We start from the raw sequence: 18,139 nt of genomic DNA on the forward strand, positions 1-18,139 counted from the left end.
GTAAGTATATACTTCACATGAACTCTAAATCTAATGGTCCCATAGCACTTTCCATCAGAGGAATAGCCTAAAAATATGTTAAGAAAGATGGAGAAAGACTTTTTACCTGGACAAGGGACAGTGTTTTCAATTGAAAGAGGGTTCCAGAGCAGGGCTGTAAAGATGACCAGATGGCTGGAGCATTTCTGCTATGAAGACAGGCTGAGAGAGATGGGGTTATTTAGCTTGGAGAAGAGAAGGCTCCAGAGAGAACTTAGAGCAGCCTTCTAGTACCTAAAGGAGGCTTATAAAAATGAGGGAGAGTGACTTTTTACACAGGCAGATAGTGATAGGACAAGGGGGAATGGTTTTAAACTAAAAGAGGAGAGATTTAGATTAGATGTTAGGAAGAAATTCTTTAAATACAGGGATGTAAGGCACTGGAACAGGTTGCCCAGAGAAGCTGTGGAATCCCTGTCCCTGGAAGTGTTTGAGGGCTGGTTGAATGGGGCCCTGAACAACCTGATCTAGTGGTTGGCATCCCTGCCCATGGCAAGGGGGTTTGGAACTAGATGATCTTTAGGTCATTTCCAACCCAAGCCTTTCTATGATTCTGTGATAGGGGCCATACTATAATAGGAAAAGCAAGGCTAAAGCAAGGCTAAATACGTAAGTATACAGGAAGCATTACTCAAATGTGAGCATCCTGAACCATGAATATCTAAAGATGATTCACATAGACAGCAGGCTTTTTGTTTTTCTCTGCTTAAGGATTGGATCATGCTTGGAGCAGTTGGAGCATATGACTGGAATGGCACAGTGCTAATGGTGAAGGACAGTGGTATTTCAATGCCAACTAATGACACCTTTCGTGACAGGACTTCTGAGAGAAACGAACCACTTGCAGCCTATCTAGGTAAGAGAAATAGCCCACATTACAACACTTTTCAACAAATGCTACAAGACCTCTCTCAAAGCTCATTCAGAAAGAGTATCTTATAGAATATTATCATATATTCTAGGAGCCTGGGAACGAGTCTACTGTATGATTTTCTTGTTCTTTTGAAAAAATAAATTTCTACTTCTACAATCACAAAACTAATCCAAACATAGACTTAAGTGTATCTACACTTTCCCAAAAGAGACATTTAATCTGTTCAGAGAAGATTTCACAGATTCCTCTAGTATTCTCATCAAGTTTCTATGCCTTGATAGTTAAAAAGTCTTATACAATACTCAGTCTAAATATGTGCTTAAAATGAAGCTGTTTTCTGTCACTCAGTGGACAAGACCAAAAGACCAACATCATATTTTATAATAATGTTTTGCATATTAGCAGGCTATTATCCTCTCATCCTTTTCTACCAAAAAGCTTCAGTGGCCTTGCTCTCTCCTCTCAGTCTTACTTTCTATACCTCATTATTCTGTTTGCTCTGTTACCTCATTTAAGCTACACTTTCATTGATGAAGAATCAACACGAGAATAATTTAATGTTTTTTTCCCAAAGTACACTGTCTTCTTTGCAGAATGCATTTTTATAACTCAAATTTGGTAAAGTCATTTTTAATTTAGATCCTATCCTCCATAACGCTTGCAACTCTTTCACAGTTTTGATTTATCTGCACATTTTTTAAGTCTTCCTTCACCAAAGTTGTTAAATTATTATTAAACAGAGCTAGGTTCAAAATGCCACCAGAATCACTTTTGGAACACTCTATTAGTTCAACAGTGAGCTGGTGGCAACAGTTCTTTGAAAGTAGCTTTTCAACCAGGTATTCATTTCATCACCACCATCATATAGTTACACTGTGTGAGAATAGCCAAGTGAACATGGCTCACCAGCCTGTGAACATGTTTAGTAACACATGATTCTGAGACTGTAAGCAAATACGCATTGAGCCCTTTTAATTAACTCTGCTATTTTTCTCTAGCATAAGTAGGGCTAAACATCTAGTTGTAGAACAAGCCTTAAAAATGCTCTGAATCACAGCATGTATTTCTGATGCATTCTTGACTTCTTTCTGCTTCCTAGGATATACTGTGAATTCAGCACTGACACCTGGAGGTGTACTGTACATAGCAGGACAGCCACGATACAATCACACTGGCCAAGTTATCATTTATAAGATGGAAGGAAAAGAGGTGCAAGTAATTCAGAGATTAAATGGAGAACAAGTGAGTATGCATTTGTGATTAACATACAAGAGGAATAAGGCAGGAGAAATAAAAATAAGCATTTCAAATGAGAACTGATTAGCAGAGCTCATGAAACTGGGATTTGTAATCAAGAGCAGAAGAAAAAGTTAGGTAGATCCTCTAGTATAATTTGCAATGGAAAGTGAACTCTACAGGACTCAGAGATTCTTGGTAGTTTTCTCTTTGAGGGTTAAACCAACATCAGTGTCAAAGTGCTTGTTACCATCTCTGTACATGCAATTTTCTCTGTCTGATGAGTAGAAGGGTGTCACTGGCAGGAAACAAGTTGTGACAAGCAGGGTTCTGTGCAAGAGCATCAGCTGGAATAGAATGAAATATTGAACAGTTGCTTGTTATATTGAGTAGGAGCTCACTGAGAGCTGTTGCTGCAGGAAGAAGAAACAACATGTAATTGCATCATTAAATATGGTACTATTACGAAAATATTATGCTTATGAGGATTGAAAGACCTTCCTGCTCAGGTGTCCCCAGGCTGAAGTACTAGCTTCTCTCAGAAGCATTCAAATTACCCGATTTTCTCCTATAGCTGATGTCTGCAACTCAGCTAATCAATCAATCATTTTAGAGTTAATGAACTCAAATAGGTATTAGGAAACTGGACTTGTTCAGCCTCAAGAAGAGATGACTGAAAGGGGACCTCATCAATGTCTATAAGTATCTGAAGGGTGGAAGCCAAGAGGATCGAGCCAAGCTCTTCTCACTGGTGCTGAGCAATAGGACAAGAGGCAAGGGGCAGAAATTGATGCACAGAAAGTTCCATCTGAACATGAGGAAGAACTTCTTTACTGTGCAGGTGACCACGCACTGCAACAGTTTGCCCGGAGAGGGTGTGGAGTCTCCCTCAGTGGAGATATTCAAGAAATGTGCTCTGGGGTGACCCTGCTTGAGCAGGAGGGTTGGACGAGATGACCCACTGTCATTACTTCCAACCTGACCCTTTCTGTGATTCTGTGATTTTTAAGGTTTGATGGACCTGGACTACTTGAAGCATCTCTGTGAGATGAGATGTATCTTGCACTAGAAGAGACTATGTTAAGTGTAAAGGAAATGCAGGGTGTCTAGCTTAGCTGTGAAGTGAATGTAATCAGATAAATCCTACAGCTTGTACCAAGTCTATGAACATATTCAGCTCTTTGTGTAGACTTTTTACCTCTGCATTTACTGGCAACTTGACAATTTTGAATGCTGTTTGCACTGAGTTGTCTCAGAGCTTCTGTTGCAGCCTTTTTGCTTCTTTTTTGAAGAGAAAATTAGCTTCTCTAAGATACTTCTGTTCAAATGCTGTCTTAAGACACCCTACTCCCCAAAGCAAGTTTCAAACTCAAAAGAGTTGCAAGTTGAATGGACCACTCAAATAAAAGTATCAGACCGCAAACACTAAAGCTGAACACAAGCTTCAAAGGCAAACCAACCAAGAAAATCTCCTAGGTAGCAAAGAACATTTCTGCCTAATGGTTAACATTTGGCATTGTTGTAAACAAGCCGTAATAGGTCTCTGAAAAAGAAATGTTGCATGACTTTGCTGTCTCTGATGTATATGTTTTCCAACAGATTGGGTCATACTTTGGAGGTGTTATTACCACAGTCGACATCGATAGGGACTCATTTACAGACCTTCTTCTTGTTGGAGCTCCTATGTATATGGGAACTGAGAAAGAGGAGCAAGGGAAGGTATATGTTTACAGTCTGAACAAGGTAAGAACGATGTTTATTGATCAGGAATAGAGCATGCTCTTTACTGTCTTCATATCCTTATTTTAAAGAAAGATGATAATTTGAACTGGGGAAAATGACCTGTTGAAAATAAAGAAACACAATTTTGACAATTAAGCTTATAATGCAACTAATTTTAAAACTTTATTCTCAAACTCTTTCTAACAGACTGCATTATGTATAAATCCTATAAGCATATATCCTATAAGCCGCAATATGGCATACATGCAAATATATAGGATTAATTTTCTATCACGTTTTCTTTTTGCTTTCATAGATTAGGAAACAGTAAGGCTCATCCATCCTAAAAGTGTGATTTCCAGTCTCCTTGCAACTTGCTTAGCAACCTAGAGCTAAACACCATACATTCAACAGCTTTTAAACATGTCCCACTAGATTGAGGATTATAGCAGCCACACCTCAGTTTCTTAATTTGATAAGTTTCTCCTTCCAGTGTCTATGCATACTTTTTCTTCTTTTTTTTTCTTCTTTTGGTCCAGCACCATTGTGTATTGTTATAACAATTATCAAAATATGTCTTAGCAATGATGGTCTCCTAAAATACTATTTCAAGAGAGGGACCTGGAGATACTGGATATATTTGACAAGTAATTCTTCCAATTTCTACATTCATGTCGCTAACAACAGATTGCTGGTGAATAGAGTTGGTGAGAAAACAAAAATTCTATGTCCTCCAGCAATTTGGGGTTTGAAACTTGTCTTTCCTGTACTTCCTTTTATTTTCTCCAAAGAAAGAAAATACAGCAACTGCTTGTCACTGCTAGTCTCTAACATGGAACACATGAGACCAACCTCTTGGAAAGACTGGTTAAATACCATAGTGTCTGTGTGTTTTTGGTCTAGGATGCACTCTGGATCAGATCATGTATGTTAGGCCATGGTGAATGTGTGTACTGAGGGCAAAATTCAGTCTAAGTAGAAGAAATGCTATCTTTTATTCTGGAATAACACTATTGCCATCTGTGTTTCATCAGAAACTTGGCTAACTTCTCAGATTAAGAGAATGCCTTTAGAAAAACTCTTTACACTATCTAAAGAATGAAGTGGTTTACTTACAATAACATCCAAAAGTTGTTATGATACTATGCTTTCCTGTGAAACTCTAACTTCAAGAAGTATGCAGAAGCATCTAGATACAGAAAGAGGGGAAGTAAGAATGTCTTTCCCACACACTGCTCATAAAGAGCATTTGAATTATAGTTATAGAATCACAATTTCTGCAGTGCAATCAATCACTAGGAATAGAATGTAATTGTTTTGTTTAATTCATCTGTTTGTCTTCTGGACAGGAGCTCTTAAAAGTCTGCATTGCTAAAACAATAATGGAAATTCACAAACTGCAAATCTGTTCTTTCACAGACAAATTTTGAATATCAGATGAGTCTCGAGCCTATAAAGCAGACGTGCTGTTCACCGTTAAAACAGGACACCTGCAAGGTTCTTAAGAATGAGCCTTGTGGTGCCCGCTTCGGGACTGCAATTGCTGCAGTGAAGGATCTCAATCTTGACGGATATAATGACATTGTAGTAGGTTCTCCCTTAGAGGATGACCATCGGGGAGCTGTTTATATTTATCATGGCCGTGGCAAAGCAATCAGTAAAAAATATTCACAGGTATGAAATAAAACTTTGGAGAGTGCCAGCCTCTCTAATGTATATAATGTATATAACCCTGTCTTCCCAATGTAGTATCAAACTGTGACTTGACCAGTTGTAACAGCTTCTTTTTTAAAATTTCTCTATACTTTTGAACTCATAGTGATTTAATTGAATCTAGCTCTTAATGGTGTTAGAAAATATATTTGCTTGTTTCTATTAGAAACATTCTAATGTGATCTGTACAGCCAAAAAAGTAGATGTTTTGCAATCTGAAAATTTATAGTGTGTTCATCACCATGGTCACTGTTTTAGGAGTATTGTAATGAAAATTTAATATACTTAAAAGCATCTAAACCCCATCTCACTGCCATCAGATGCATCTTGACTGCTCTTATAAAACCCTCCAATGTGCACTGCATTAACCTTTTTACGCATTTCACAGCGCATTGCATCAGGTGGAGATGGGGAAAAAGTGAAATTTTTTGGCCAGTCTGTGCATGGAGAAATGGATTTAAACGATGACGGGCTGATTGATGTTACCATCGGAGGCCTTGGTGGAGCCGCCCTCTTCTGGTACGGAGACTCACAGCAACTGTCGGGACATAAACTTTTGCTTGTGGTACCAATGTAACTTGCATGTGTGACTGGTTTCATCAGGATACTTGTTTCATCTCATGCTTTGACACTGACTGTGAATCTTCATCTTTTCATGTCTCTCTGGAGGAACGAGCATAAAAAAATGTATACAGTTATAAATAGAGGAATGTTATAGAAACCCTGTTAGCCTAGTATGAAGAACTTATCCTCCTAGACTATCTTCAAAATAGAAACTGATTCTAATTGTGGCACTATGTAAAATAGGAACAACCCCTAATTGTTCTTTTTTTCACAGTATATTGCATATTATCTTATTAACAGAAGAACTGGTTCAAATGTAAAGGGGTCACTAAGAAAACTGATTTTATTTCCTAATGTGAAAACTCCTGTTTGACTTCCCACAGAAAATCTGAAAAATTTAACTAAGTTTTCTGGTTAACAGTGAATTCATTTTCTTTATATGAGAGTATGATTCAGATTTCATAATGAGCAATACAATATTTGAGAGATGCGAGAAATAAACAATATGATATGAAATCCCTCATTTCTAAAGCACAACTAAAACTATTTCTGTCCCTGGTATGGAACTTGCTAACCCACTGCTAATCCTTGCCTTCCCTGTCCTGCTGTTTCACCTGACTGACCTGCTAGCTGGTCAAAGTTTGTCAAAGCTTGCTACCGTCCTCAAGCTCCCAGCTCCTCACCTTCACCTGGTAGTTTCTTTCTAAAAGCTCCATGTGTGAACAAAGTGTCATGCCCTTTCACTGCCTTGGTTAAATCACAAATCTGAAGAAAGTTATTTTGCTGGCTAAATTTTTTGCTGGTTTAGTACACTGACATAATGCATCTCATGGCCAAAAGGGAACTGAGTCAGAGCAAAGGATGAGACAGGAATGCCTTGAAAGGGTGAAGGAGAGTTAAAGTGAAACAAATTAGGGGTGAATCTCAGCCTGGTTATCTACTCAGAACCTAAGAGATGGCACACTGCCATCCAGCTTATATATAATATTATGTTCATCTGTGGATACTCTTGACGATGAGTCTGGGCCTTCAGTCTCATAAAATGGGACTGGCTCTACAGAACTGCTTAAATGCTTTTGGAAATATTTCACCTGGTATCTGTTCTGAAACAAGTACACCAATGTGGAGAAACCCTGTGACTGTTTCCTCTGTAATTTCTTTTTCACTGGTATTATGTATAGAATATATAGTTAATTACTTCTCTAGACCCATTTCTCTAGACTCACGTTGCTCTTGTCCCCAGTTCTTCAGGGGTTTTCCCTCCTGATTGATTTTAAAAGTTGAGCTTTTAAAAGTGCTCCACAGCTTTATAGGTTTTAGCTGCTGAAGATACTTCTTTCCCTCCTCTTTGTGTTCCTCACTTTTTTTGTTTCTGTATGATGAGTTCTCTCTGTAATGGCAGTTCGCAGGTCTCTAATAGTCTGCATAAATGAAGAAAGGCAAATGCAGAACGAAAATGTGCCAGAGAAGTGCATTGCAACTACCAGGTGCTTTCACAGCATCACACAGCCAGGACAGAAGACATGAAATAATACAGGGCCCCTTAACTGACACAACATGGCCAGTGCTGTGCCTGCAGCATGGTACCACCACCATGTGCCACAGGAATCCCATTTCAATTGTGGATGTTGCACTTCTGTTATTTTCCAAAGAACATTAAGGGTTTTTCTTCCTTTTAGCTAGAAGTGTTTTGACAGTTGAACTCAATGATCTTAAAGTGTTTTCGAACTTAAACAATTCTATGATTCTGCAATTCTATACCTGTATTTGAATGTTGAAGATTGAAATTTGCACACTTTGTGAGTTGATTCTTAAGTTTAAAAAAGTTGCTGCTGTTATTTCCAAGGACTTTCTTTGTGTTTTTTTAAGGTCTCGTGATGTGGCTGAAGTAAATGTTTCCATGCAATTCACACCTAAAAGTATCAATATACAACAACAAAATTGCCAGATAAATAAAAGAAAAACAATATGTATAAATGCCACAATTTGTTTTAAGACCAGACTAAAGTCAAAAGAAGATATATTTGAATCCAGTAAGTAGATAAGTGCTAAGCTATGGAATATCTAAATTATAAAACTGCTACGCTTGAATCCATTTATTAATTAAAAAATGGAATGTAACTTTTCTAAATTCACTATTCAAAGTGCATCTAAGATATTTTGAGAAAAAAGAATGTGTAGAGGCAAAGTGGTTCCTAATATTGATCTCAACTTCCTTTGCAGGTATGCAGTATTGGATTACTCTTGACTCACAAAGACAAATATCTCGAAGCTTGTTCACAGAAAGCCATGAGAGGAAAATGCAAAAAAATATAACTATCAAAGGGTCAGAATGTACTAAACATAACTTCTACATGTTGGCAAGTAAATCATTTAAAGTATTATTCTCATGTTGACACCATAACCCAAATATGCATTCCATTAACTGTAAATTGGACAACAAAATCAGTGTATGGAATTAATCTTAAGAAGTGTTATAAAATTTAACACTTAGATGTATTTATTTATACATGTATAAACTATTTACTTATATGTACAGTCTCTTTACCTATGGCTCTATTTGTGTCTGTCTTAAGAACGAACATACCACAGTTGATGGAACCAACCCGCTATCATGGTTAGTAGTTTAGGTGCCCTCAAAACTCAGCAGGTGCATGTGAGCTAGAGTTCGCATATTGGTGCATTTCCTCCTAGTAAAACATAGTAAAAAAACTTGCAAATTAGGTTTGGGCACAGAGAATACTTATTCACTGCAAAACACAAATGTGAGTATGAAATTGCCCAGATTATACCTAAGGAGCAGAGTGAATGGAGTTGCATATTATAAGCTACCCACAATTAAAATGTTTAGTGGCTTCACAGTTGTATCATAATTCAATACTAATGATAAATGATGCCCAGAATTTTCTTCTCCCAATACCAGGCCTAAGTTCGACTTCACACAAGGTAGTACTGCTGCTGCTCATCTTACAGATCCTTTGAGCACACTAAAGAGGAAAGTCTATGAGTTGACAGTTCTGAGATATTCTTAAATAAAACTGTGTTGGACATGGTCAGACTATATGACTTTTTTATAATAAGACACACAAAACATTAGTAGATGTTTGTAAGGATTGGCACGTTAGATGTTTATCAATTGCAAGCACTCAGATGCTTCTCTAGCAAGGATGGCAACAACATGACTGAAAAATATATTACCTCAGCATTGTTTTCGGGGTTTTTTTAACCTCCTTAGATACTAAACTGAATGTCCATAACAGCAGTTTTGTTTTCTTTATGTTCTAGGATAAGCCTGACTTTCAGGACTCTGTAAAGGTTTTGCTGGAGTTCAATTTTTCTGATCCAGAGAGTGGACCTGTTCTTGATAGCAACCTGCCAAATTCAATATCTGAATATGTAAGTTAGTAAGATTCTGTATCAATAACCAAAGTGTTTAAGGTAGAAACTGTAGCCCACACAAGAGCTGAAACTGTTGTCCACAAATTGGCTAAAGAGGGTGGGTCATTGAGCCTGTCTAGGATATGTTTCCGCTAAATGAGTATTCAGGAATAAAAAGCATGATTCAATGTGCTTGCGAACCAGGGGTTTTAAAGCTGTCCATAGTTAATTGAAGATAGAAGAGAGCATCGGAATATTAGCCATTTATTTTGGTGGTGTTTGGCATAATTCATACTTCCACTAATGCCTCTTTTCAGAATCTAGGTAAATCTCTTGGAAGGGAATGATTAGAAAGCTTATGTTTCACCACATTTTACAGGATATTGGCATGTTTAACTGATTAATATTAGGGCAGACTTTTCTGATTATCAAACAGAAGACCTTATATAAAATTAGATAATGCATTAAAATGCAAGGATTTAACAAGAATTGCAATAAAATTAAGAGTAAACATGCTATTTTTGCAGATTCCTTTCACAAAAGATTGTGGAGCCAAGAATAAATGCATTTCAGATCTTGTTCTTAATGTAAAAGCAAGCATAGCAGGAGACAGGTAACTACACTGGGTTTATTGTATCACTTGATATCTGTATAAAGTTTCTATGTCAATTATAAATTCTGTGGTCTAGTAAGATAATGCTGTGGCATCCTTTCCAAGTCAGAAACAAGATAGTCTGGACACTGGAAGAAGTTCCTCTTTATGTTAAACACAGATTCAACAGTTAAGATGTCCAACATTCTTACTTTATTTTACAGCTCTTCTCCATTCATTGTAAAGTCACGCAATGATAAGTTCATGATCCAGCTCTCTGTGAAGAACAAAAAAGACAGTGCCTATAATACCAGAGTTTTGGTTCAATATTCTCCAAATATTATTTTTGCTGGCATTGAGGTAGGATTTTTTTCACATTATGAAATTTATCACAACCTATATTTCTAGAGAGATCTGAGGAAGCTTTTTTATTAAACCTGAATTTGACTGCTCTGGCATCATCTCAGTTGGTTTGAAGGGCTCTTGTCCTGGCTTATCGCTCTAAAAGAGTGTATTTATTTTGATCTGAGCAGGCTTTTGCCTAGCCTCATCCATTAACTACAGACACAAGTTTCACAATGACACTTGGACAAAGTGCCTGCCTCTTAGAGGAACATCAGCACCATGAATCATTTGTAGATTTACAGAGCCAGAAATGCCTTGTTGTTTGTAATAGAACCCCTGAGTCCCTAGAATTCTCCTTTTGCATGTGTATAGGAAAAGCAATGTCTTCATAGGACAGAATAGATCTGTGCCTGCATCGTCTCTATATCAGACAGCATTTCTGAAGGGGCTGTTTTTCTGCCTCTCTCAGCAGATATGCTACAAATTCACCTCAGTTCAGGTGGGAAATATTAGGAGAAGTCCTAATCAATAGTCAGCAGTCCTGATGCTGCATATTAGGAGAAGTCAGGGATCCACTGCACTATTGCTGACCTTGTGGCAATAATTGATGGAGTATGAAAGTCACTTTTATTGCTATGTTAGGAACATATTTAAAAAATTGCATGTTAAAACTGTGCAATTATAGATATGTTGATGTGCTAGACCCCTTAACTAATTTCCATGATGTCCAGTAGGCATGTAATTCCAAGTGTTCCAAACACCATCGCCGGAAAGGAATAATGGCTAGTAATTGATGTAGATGTCCATAGGGGGCAATTATTTTGCAGAATTTATGTCTCCCTGTTTTTCTTCTAGTTCAATTAAGTCTTTGACTCTTACAATATTTTGACAATGAAAAACAGCAGTGGTATATATATGTGCAGCAGGTCCTTGATGCTTAGTCAAAATTTAAAGTTTTCTTCAATTTCTTTTTCCCTTTAGGATATACAGAAAGATAGCTGTGAATCTAATCACAACATCACCTGTAAAGTGGGATATCCATTTCTAAAACCTGCAGAAGAGGTAAAAAGTCCCCCTGCATACAAATTCTCCTTGCCCCATATTGTTCTAAAGCCAAGGCAGTCCCTAACACCTCTGAATTTCTTTTCTTTTGTGTACATTCCAAAAACTGTCCTTTCATGTTTCCCAAACTGCACTGAGCCAAATGGGAAAACATCAGATATTCAGTACCTGGGCAGTCAGCTGTGGTATGTAAGGAGGTAATAGATGTGTATTGCCATCCTTGACACTATCAGAAAACAAGTGACACACCTGGCCAGAAGTGTCTGTGTCTAGGTGTATAGAGTATTTGTTAGGATATACTGATATGACACATAGGCTCTCTGCAGCCTGGAACCTATAACTTTAGTTATTTTGTATATAAAATTTAGTCTGTTGAAGAGACAATAAGTTTGTATATGGAAATACTAACCTGGATCTGCAAAGTCAGACATCAAGATTTCACCTCTGCTCAGTGAGGAATGAGAGGCCTTTCCAGCAAGTAGTCTATTCAAAATCAAACTCCACCTTGAACACCACCACTGATGTCTGTATCTCCTGTTGGAATAGAAAGGGAGCTTTAGCTAAACTAAGTCTTTGAAAAGCCATACTTAAATAGTTCTGATACTGAATTGGTAAAAATCAATTTGCATGCAAAAAAGACTGTTTTTCCTGGCAGTTTCTTCTTTGTTCCTCTGTCATGCAGAGGGAGAATCGTGAAATATGTCTTCTTACATTGCCCCCACACACATGCATTCCAGTTTGTGTGTTGGACTTGTGGAGATTAAGTCATCTGTTACCTTCTTGCAGCCAAATAAGCATAGTATCCCAATGCCTGTGCCCACGATGTTCCATTCCCAGCTTTGTGGGATTTTTCATATTTTTCTTTCATGCTTCAATTCTTAGTTTGCCTGTAGCTACAGAGCCCTAAATTTAGAAATTTCACCATCTACTTTGCATCAAAAATCAAGTAATCTCTGATTCACTAATAAGCATTCCTAATCCATTCCTTTTTAAAGCCTCTTTTTTTTTTTAATATAAAGAAATATCTAAGACAGGTTTCTATTTTATTTCCCCAAGGTTTCTCGGTTTTGAAAATTGAAAACAGTCTTCTCTTTAGCAAGTGATAACTATTATATTTCCTTCTTGATTGGGACAAATTCAAAATAGTGGATTCATTCCTAGAAAACTGATAAAACATGACTAAGGATTCCATGGATAAAAGTAGCAAAAATTTGTACAATTTTCATTATATCAAGCCCTGTTAGTGTGTTGGGGTTTTTTTTCCTTTTAAAATACATAATATATTTCTCTACACAGATTTCCTTCAAAATATCATTTCAATTCAACGCATCGTATCTCCTGGAAAATGCTACTATTCATGTATACGCAACAAGGTTAGTTGCAGTCTTTGCCTTCTGATCTTTTTTTTCTTAGAAAGCTCTACAGTTTTGTAGTAAAACACAGATGACTTCTAAACTCAGAAGCGGTAAGCCATCTGTAGAGCTGGCACCCTTACAGATGTATTCAGTTCAGCAGTGGATTGAGTGGACTAAATAAATAGCTGTTAGCCTCTACAACCTGAGAGTCACAAATGAGTCATAATTTCTGGTACTTTTACCTTCAGCAAAGGTTTATTCTCCTACAAAATTACTGCATACTTTAGCATGAATCACAGTTAACAAAAAGCTCTGGCCTTCAAAGAGTAAGAGCATTGCTGTAGTCTCTGATAAAATAAAGGAATGCACTTGCCCTCAGTGTTTATTGTCTCTACAAAACCCAGGGATGGTGTGGCCCTTGATTTTCCCATTTTCATTCAGTCAGCTGCAGTCTGTAATTTTAACAAAGATGCTTTTATGAGCTGGTGGAGGACTTATCAGTTATTGGAAGTAGTATTTTGAATTTATTTTTAGGAGGCAGTAATTAACTGGAAATGAGTAGTATGCTTTTGTATCAGAGCTGTAGGTATTTCAGTTTCTTAAGATCCTTTTCCACCCAGCAGTTGTGCTGCGTCTGCAACAGTCTGATCTGAGTGACATGTGTTGTTTTGTTTTAGTGACAGTGAAGAACCACCTGAGACGTTGAGTGATAACAGAGGACATGTTACAATTCCAGTAAAATATGAAGTAGGATTAATCTTTGTAAGGTATTCATGCTTCTCTGTACTTTATTTGTTCGCACAGCAAATAGCAGGTGTTCAGAGAGAATATAGTGTTGTTTAGCTGTTGAACTGTGCTCAGTATTTACTGACAACAGCTTCAAGGCTCATAAAAAGGAAGCACAGGCTTTAGTGAAAAGAGAAATTACATGAAATATTGGAGCAGTTACTGCCCATATTTGGCTGTAATTAAGTATTATCTATTTAAATTTGGTCTGCAGTTTGTAAGTAAAACAGCAGGTTTTGTTCCTGTACTTTGCCATATTAATTCAAAGTGTTTCAGGTACATCAGCTTCCTGATGGCCATGGCTTTATATCACTATAATATTTTGTGGTGTGGTGTTAGATTTCCATCTTCAAAAATTATTCTTAATTTTAGGTTCTTAGGGTTTGTTTTTATAAGTTCAGACCTAAGCTTTAGCACAGGTATTGTAGTACACTTTATTTTCAGAAATAACTAGAATGCGGTTAAATTCCATATCTGAAAAGCTTTATGAATACTATTAGTAAACTACATTTCATGGTTTGCAGGTGTAAATAATTAAGCCAAATTCATTTTGGATGCATTTCATGGTTCAAATCCAGCCTTTGTTTGTCCCACAGGTAATCAGGTTGGATTTAGAACATGCTGGTTTTGTTCTGGTTTTGCTTGATTCTGTCTTTTATAGGAGGCTGCCTGTCTCACCTGGCAATACCCAGGATAAGGGACTGCATGACTAGAATAAGAAAAGCAAAATCAGACTCTGATGGATTATTTTTCAGAATAATATTTGCTCATTTTGTAGTTTTATCTGAACAAAACATTCTAAATGTATGTAATAAAAAGTGAGGCCTACTGAGAAAACAGAACAGCTGAACTTCAGCGGAAGTAGCAGTGCACTCTTAATTGCAAGACTAGTCCTGAAATTCATTAAATAATGAAAAGGCTTATGTTATTAACTGATAGATTTTTATGAAGTTTTTGTGTTTACTGTGGTTTTTGTGTGTTTTTTAACCCACAGCATTTTCAAAGAGCACCATGTTATAATTGGGGCAAATGATACCATCCCTACCGCTATTAACACAACAGAGCAGATCGGGGATGAAGTTACTTTACATTATAGGGTAAGAAACGATTAAAAATGTACGATACAGGTACTAGCGTAATCTTCTTTTTTTATTATTTTTGTCTTGAATTGCTTAATGTGATAGCCTATTATTCAAAGAGCAGGTATGCAAACTGTTAAACCTTCTCCATTCATATTTTGTGTTTTACATTTTTTTTTTCCCTTCCTTTGGAATAATGTGAGTCAGAGAGTCTGAGAGTGGTCCACCTCCTGCAGCGTAGTTCTGGTGGGTTTTAGAGCTGCTGTCCTCAGCTGGGGAAAGAGAGCATGTCCTGGTAAATGAGAACTTGGCCTCTGCCCATTGCAGTTCAGAACAGCTATTTCCAAAATCGAGTCAAATTTGTAAAAGGCAAATGCCATGCTCCAAGAATGTGGTCTTCCTAATGGAATGAATACTGCAACATATCTTGTGAGATCCCTGCTGGACTGCTACATCCAGACTCCCAAAATACGAAGGACATGGACCTGCTCAGATGGGTCCAGAGGAGGGCCATAAAGATGATCAGAGGGCTGCAGCACCACTCCTACAAGGACAGTCTGGAGCAGTTGGGGCTGTTCAGCCTGAAGAAGGCTACAGAGAGATCTCATTGTGGCTTTCCAGTACCTAAAGGGGGCCTACAAGAAAGCCAGAGAGGGACTTTTCATGAGGGCATGTAGTGATAGGAAAGGGGGAATGGTTAAACTGAAAAAGAGCAGGTTTAAATCGGATATCAGGAAGATATCTGGTGGTGAGGCACTGGAGAAGTTGTGAATGCCCCATCCCTTCAAGTGTTCAAGGCCAGGTTGGACAGGGCTTTGAGCAACCTGTTCTAGCGGAAGGAAGGTGTCCCTGCCCATGGCAAGGGGGGTTGGAACTAGATGATCTTTAAGATCTCTTCTAACCCAAACCAGTCCATGATTCGATGAATCTGTGACTAAAAGCGCAGCCTAAATTAGCTGCAGGCCTGAAGTTACTTATCTTGAGAGCATTCTTGTTTCCCAGTGTCAAAATCCAAAACTGAGCAAGGGTCCCATACAAAAAGCATAAAAATCTAGGAATCAGTTTCTATCTGTAAAAAACAAGCCATGGGAAAATTCTTGCTCTCACTAAATAGGAAAGGCAAAGTGGTTTTTTCTTATTTTTTAGCCCACCTACAGTCTTTTACTCAGCTACATTTTTAAGTATAAAAGCTTAAATCCAGTTATGTCAAACCTTTTGTGGACAAATGGGCAAATGAGCAGCCAGAAGAAAAAAGGATAAAAGGTTCTTAAGCATTTATTAAATTTGCCACTTCAGAGACAAGACCACTAATTCCCCTGCCAGCAATTCCACCTAGGTATTTCTCCATCCTCAACTGCAGCAAGCCTTTCCAGAAAGAGTCTCAGAGAAAAGAGGAGAGAGGAGCAGGTGATTGGAAGGGCAGTTACCTAAGCATATCTGAGGAGGAAACAGTAGAAGCCACCACTGATACAGTGGCTTCTCTCCTATGTTAAAGTATTTGGGTGTTTATTATATATTGAAATGAAAGACATTTTTATGATCTTCCCAGATGATAAGAGGATACAGTAAGCAAGACAACAAGAAGGAATTTATGTCAAAATGGCCTCTTTCATCCTGTTAATTTGATTTTCTTCAACAGAGCATTGTATTACCAAAGACTACAGAAGAATATGTCTGCTAATTCACAAGAAGCTGTTCTTGGAAAAGTCACTGACTGTGGAAATGTAAAAATAAAAAGAAAAAATAAAAATACAGGAAAGGAAAAAACTCACAATCAAAACCTAACAAAATAAGGAAAGAACTAATCAAAACATTTTTCTTTTTTCATAGATTGAAAAAGGTGAACATTTTCCAATGCCAAACCTCACACTGCAGATCTTTTATCCCAGTGTAACAGCAGCCAAGAACACTCTTCTCTACCTTACTGCATTGTCACATACCCAAGTAAGCCAGGAATTTGTACTTTTATGATAAATTTAAACTCAAAATTTATGCTGTAAGAAACTGCAAAATGTAAACATTTGAGATGCCTTGCGTCAAGGTAGATATATTGCTTTCAGTCTAAATAACAAGATGCTGGTGTTTTAAGAGTATGTACGGATGTGCATAAGAAGACAGAGGGACAAATTTTCTCAAAAGAAAACATGCAGATTTAAAATTGTATTGAACAATAACTGGACTATAACATGGCTAATTTGTTATATTGCCAAGCACTGAGATGTCCTGACTGAGATATGAGCCTCCATATGGTTGTCTCCATTGTCAGCAGTGTGAATTGCAAATTCTCTAATCCTGCTGTACATCCACACCTCAACATTCTGTTCAGTTCTCTTCTTTCGGTTACTGAAATTAACCTTCCTGCATGTCTGCTCTCCAGCACTAGCAGTCCTCTGGCTTCTTCCTTCTCTGGGGCACTGAGACATCTTGAAGGGGATGGTAGGTCATATCTTTCAAATGCTCTTCACTGCAGCTCTTATTTGAGTTTTTCAATGTCACTCCTCCAGTGCAGCTGGAGATCACGTTCCAGTAAATTCCATGACTCTACATCTGTAGATCTTAAAACTAGAGCTTTATCAGTAACTGGGTGGCTGAAGAACCCAAATATCATCAAGTGGTGACCTAAACCTCCTTTTTTTTTTTTCCTTCTGCTCAGAGACACACAAAGTACACCTCCCTCCAAATATTTTACTTAGTTTTGAGATGCTGTCCAACTTAAAAAAAAAAACTAAAATACAGAAACAAAAGTTCAAGGTTTACTTTAAAACAAAACAAAAACAAACAAGGAAACAAATCATATTTAGAATACAAAAAAATTGTATCTTTTCTTATTTCCTGTCCTCCATTATTTTCACTCCTAGGCAATCACAGCATTTGACACAAATTTGGGTTTTTCTATGGGCATAATTCATCTCCTGCTAGCTACGCCCTAGTGACAGTAGTGTGCCAAGTGCACTGCAGAGGATTTGTAAACCTTTTCATGCTAGCAACATGAAAGTCAATGACCTGGCTGAAAAGAAATTAATTCCCCCACACTGAAAACACCAGAGAGTTTTCAAGCTGCCTGTGAATGAGTCACAGAGATCTAGCAGTGCTCCAGCATTTGCTTCCCCTCTCTGGACATTGCAGTAGAGGATTCTGCATCCTGCACTTAACCTGACTGTTTGCTTGCTACGGCAGAACCTCTTTGGACTCCCATGCTAAAGCTATTTAGCTCTTTTAATAATCAACTCTTGCTGGTTCTCATAGTGGTCATCTTGCAGGAAGCTCTTGTTTGCTTCTACAGATGTTTAAGTAGCTGCAGAGAGTTTATGTTAATTTATCTCATAAAAATTTCATTTGCTGTTTGAATACTTCAATACCTACCCTATCTGAATTCCTTATTCTGCACTCTTGC

The 18,139-nt window shown here is 37.6% G+C and overlaps 1 protein-coding gene across 2 annotated transcripts in view; it reads left to right on the plus strand.

Moving 5' to 3' along the window:
- Nucleotides 1–18,139, plus strand: part of ITGA1 (integrin subunit alpha 1) — a 71,795-nt gene that overhangs the window by 45,609 nt on the left and 8,047 nt on the right. The window contains exons 11-26 of one of the 2 annotated variants that reach the window (XR_004354822.1): nucleotides 751–895; nucleotides 2,013–2,155; nucleotides 3,749–3,892; nucleotides 5,291–5,545; nucleotides 5,973–6,103; nucleotides 8,018–8,181; nucleotides 8,372–8,508; nucleotides 9,434–9,544; nucleotides 10,054–10,139; nucleotides 10,343–10,478; nucleotides 11,445–11,525; nucleotides 12,822–12,898; nucleotides 13,558–13,647; nucleotides 14,661–14,763; nucleotides 16,576–16,689; nucleotides 17,123–17,181. Coding sequence is in view for 1 of the 2 variants with exons in the window: in XM_032676902.1 (XP_032532793.1) it covers nucleotides 751–895; nucleotides 2,013–2,155; nucleotides 3,749–3,892; nucleotides 5,291–5,545; nucleotides 5,973–6,103; nucleotides 8,018–8,181; nucleotides 8,372–8,508; nucleotides 9,434–9,544; nucleotides 10,054–10,139; nucleotides 10,343–10,478; nucleotides 11,445–11,525; nucleotides 12,822–12,898; nucleotides 13,558–13,647; nucleotides 14,661–14,763; nucleotides 16,576–16,689 (1,917 nt within the window). In the remaining variant the exon portion in view is untranslated. The remainder of the gene's footprint in view (nucleotides 1–750; nucleotides 896–2,012; nucleotides 2,156–3,748; nucleotides 3,893–5,290; nucleotides 5,546–5,972; nucleotides 6,104–8,017; nucleotides 8,182–8,371; nucleotides 8,509–9,433; nucleotides 9,545–10,053; nucleotides 10,140–10,342; nucleotides 10,479–11,444; nucleotides 11,526–12,821; nucleotides 12,899–13,557; nucleotides 13,648–14,660; nucleotides 14,764–16,575; nucleotides 16,690–17,122; nucleotides 17,182–18,139) is intronic. The other variant, XM_032676902.1, reaches the window with a different exon arrangement.

This window comes from Chiroxiphia lanceolata, chromosome Z (genome assembly GCF_009829145.1).
Source record: "Chiroxiphia lanceolata isolate bChiLan1 chromosome Z, bChiLan1.pri, whole genome shotgun sequence".
NCBI lineage: Eukaryota > Metazoa > Chordata > Aves > Passeriformes > Pipridae > Chiroxiphia > Chiroxiphia lanceolata.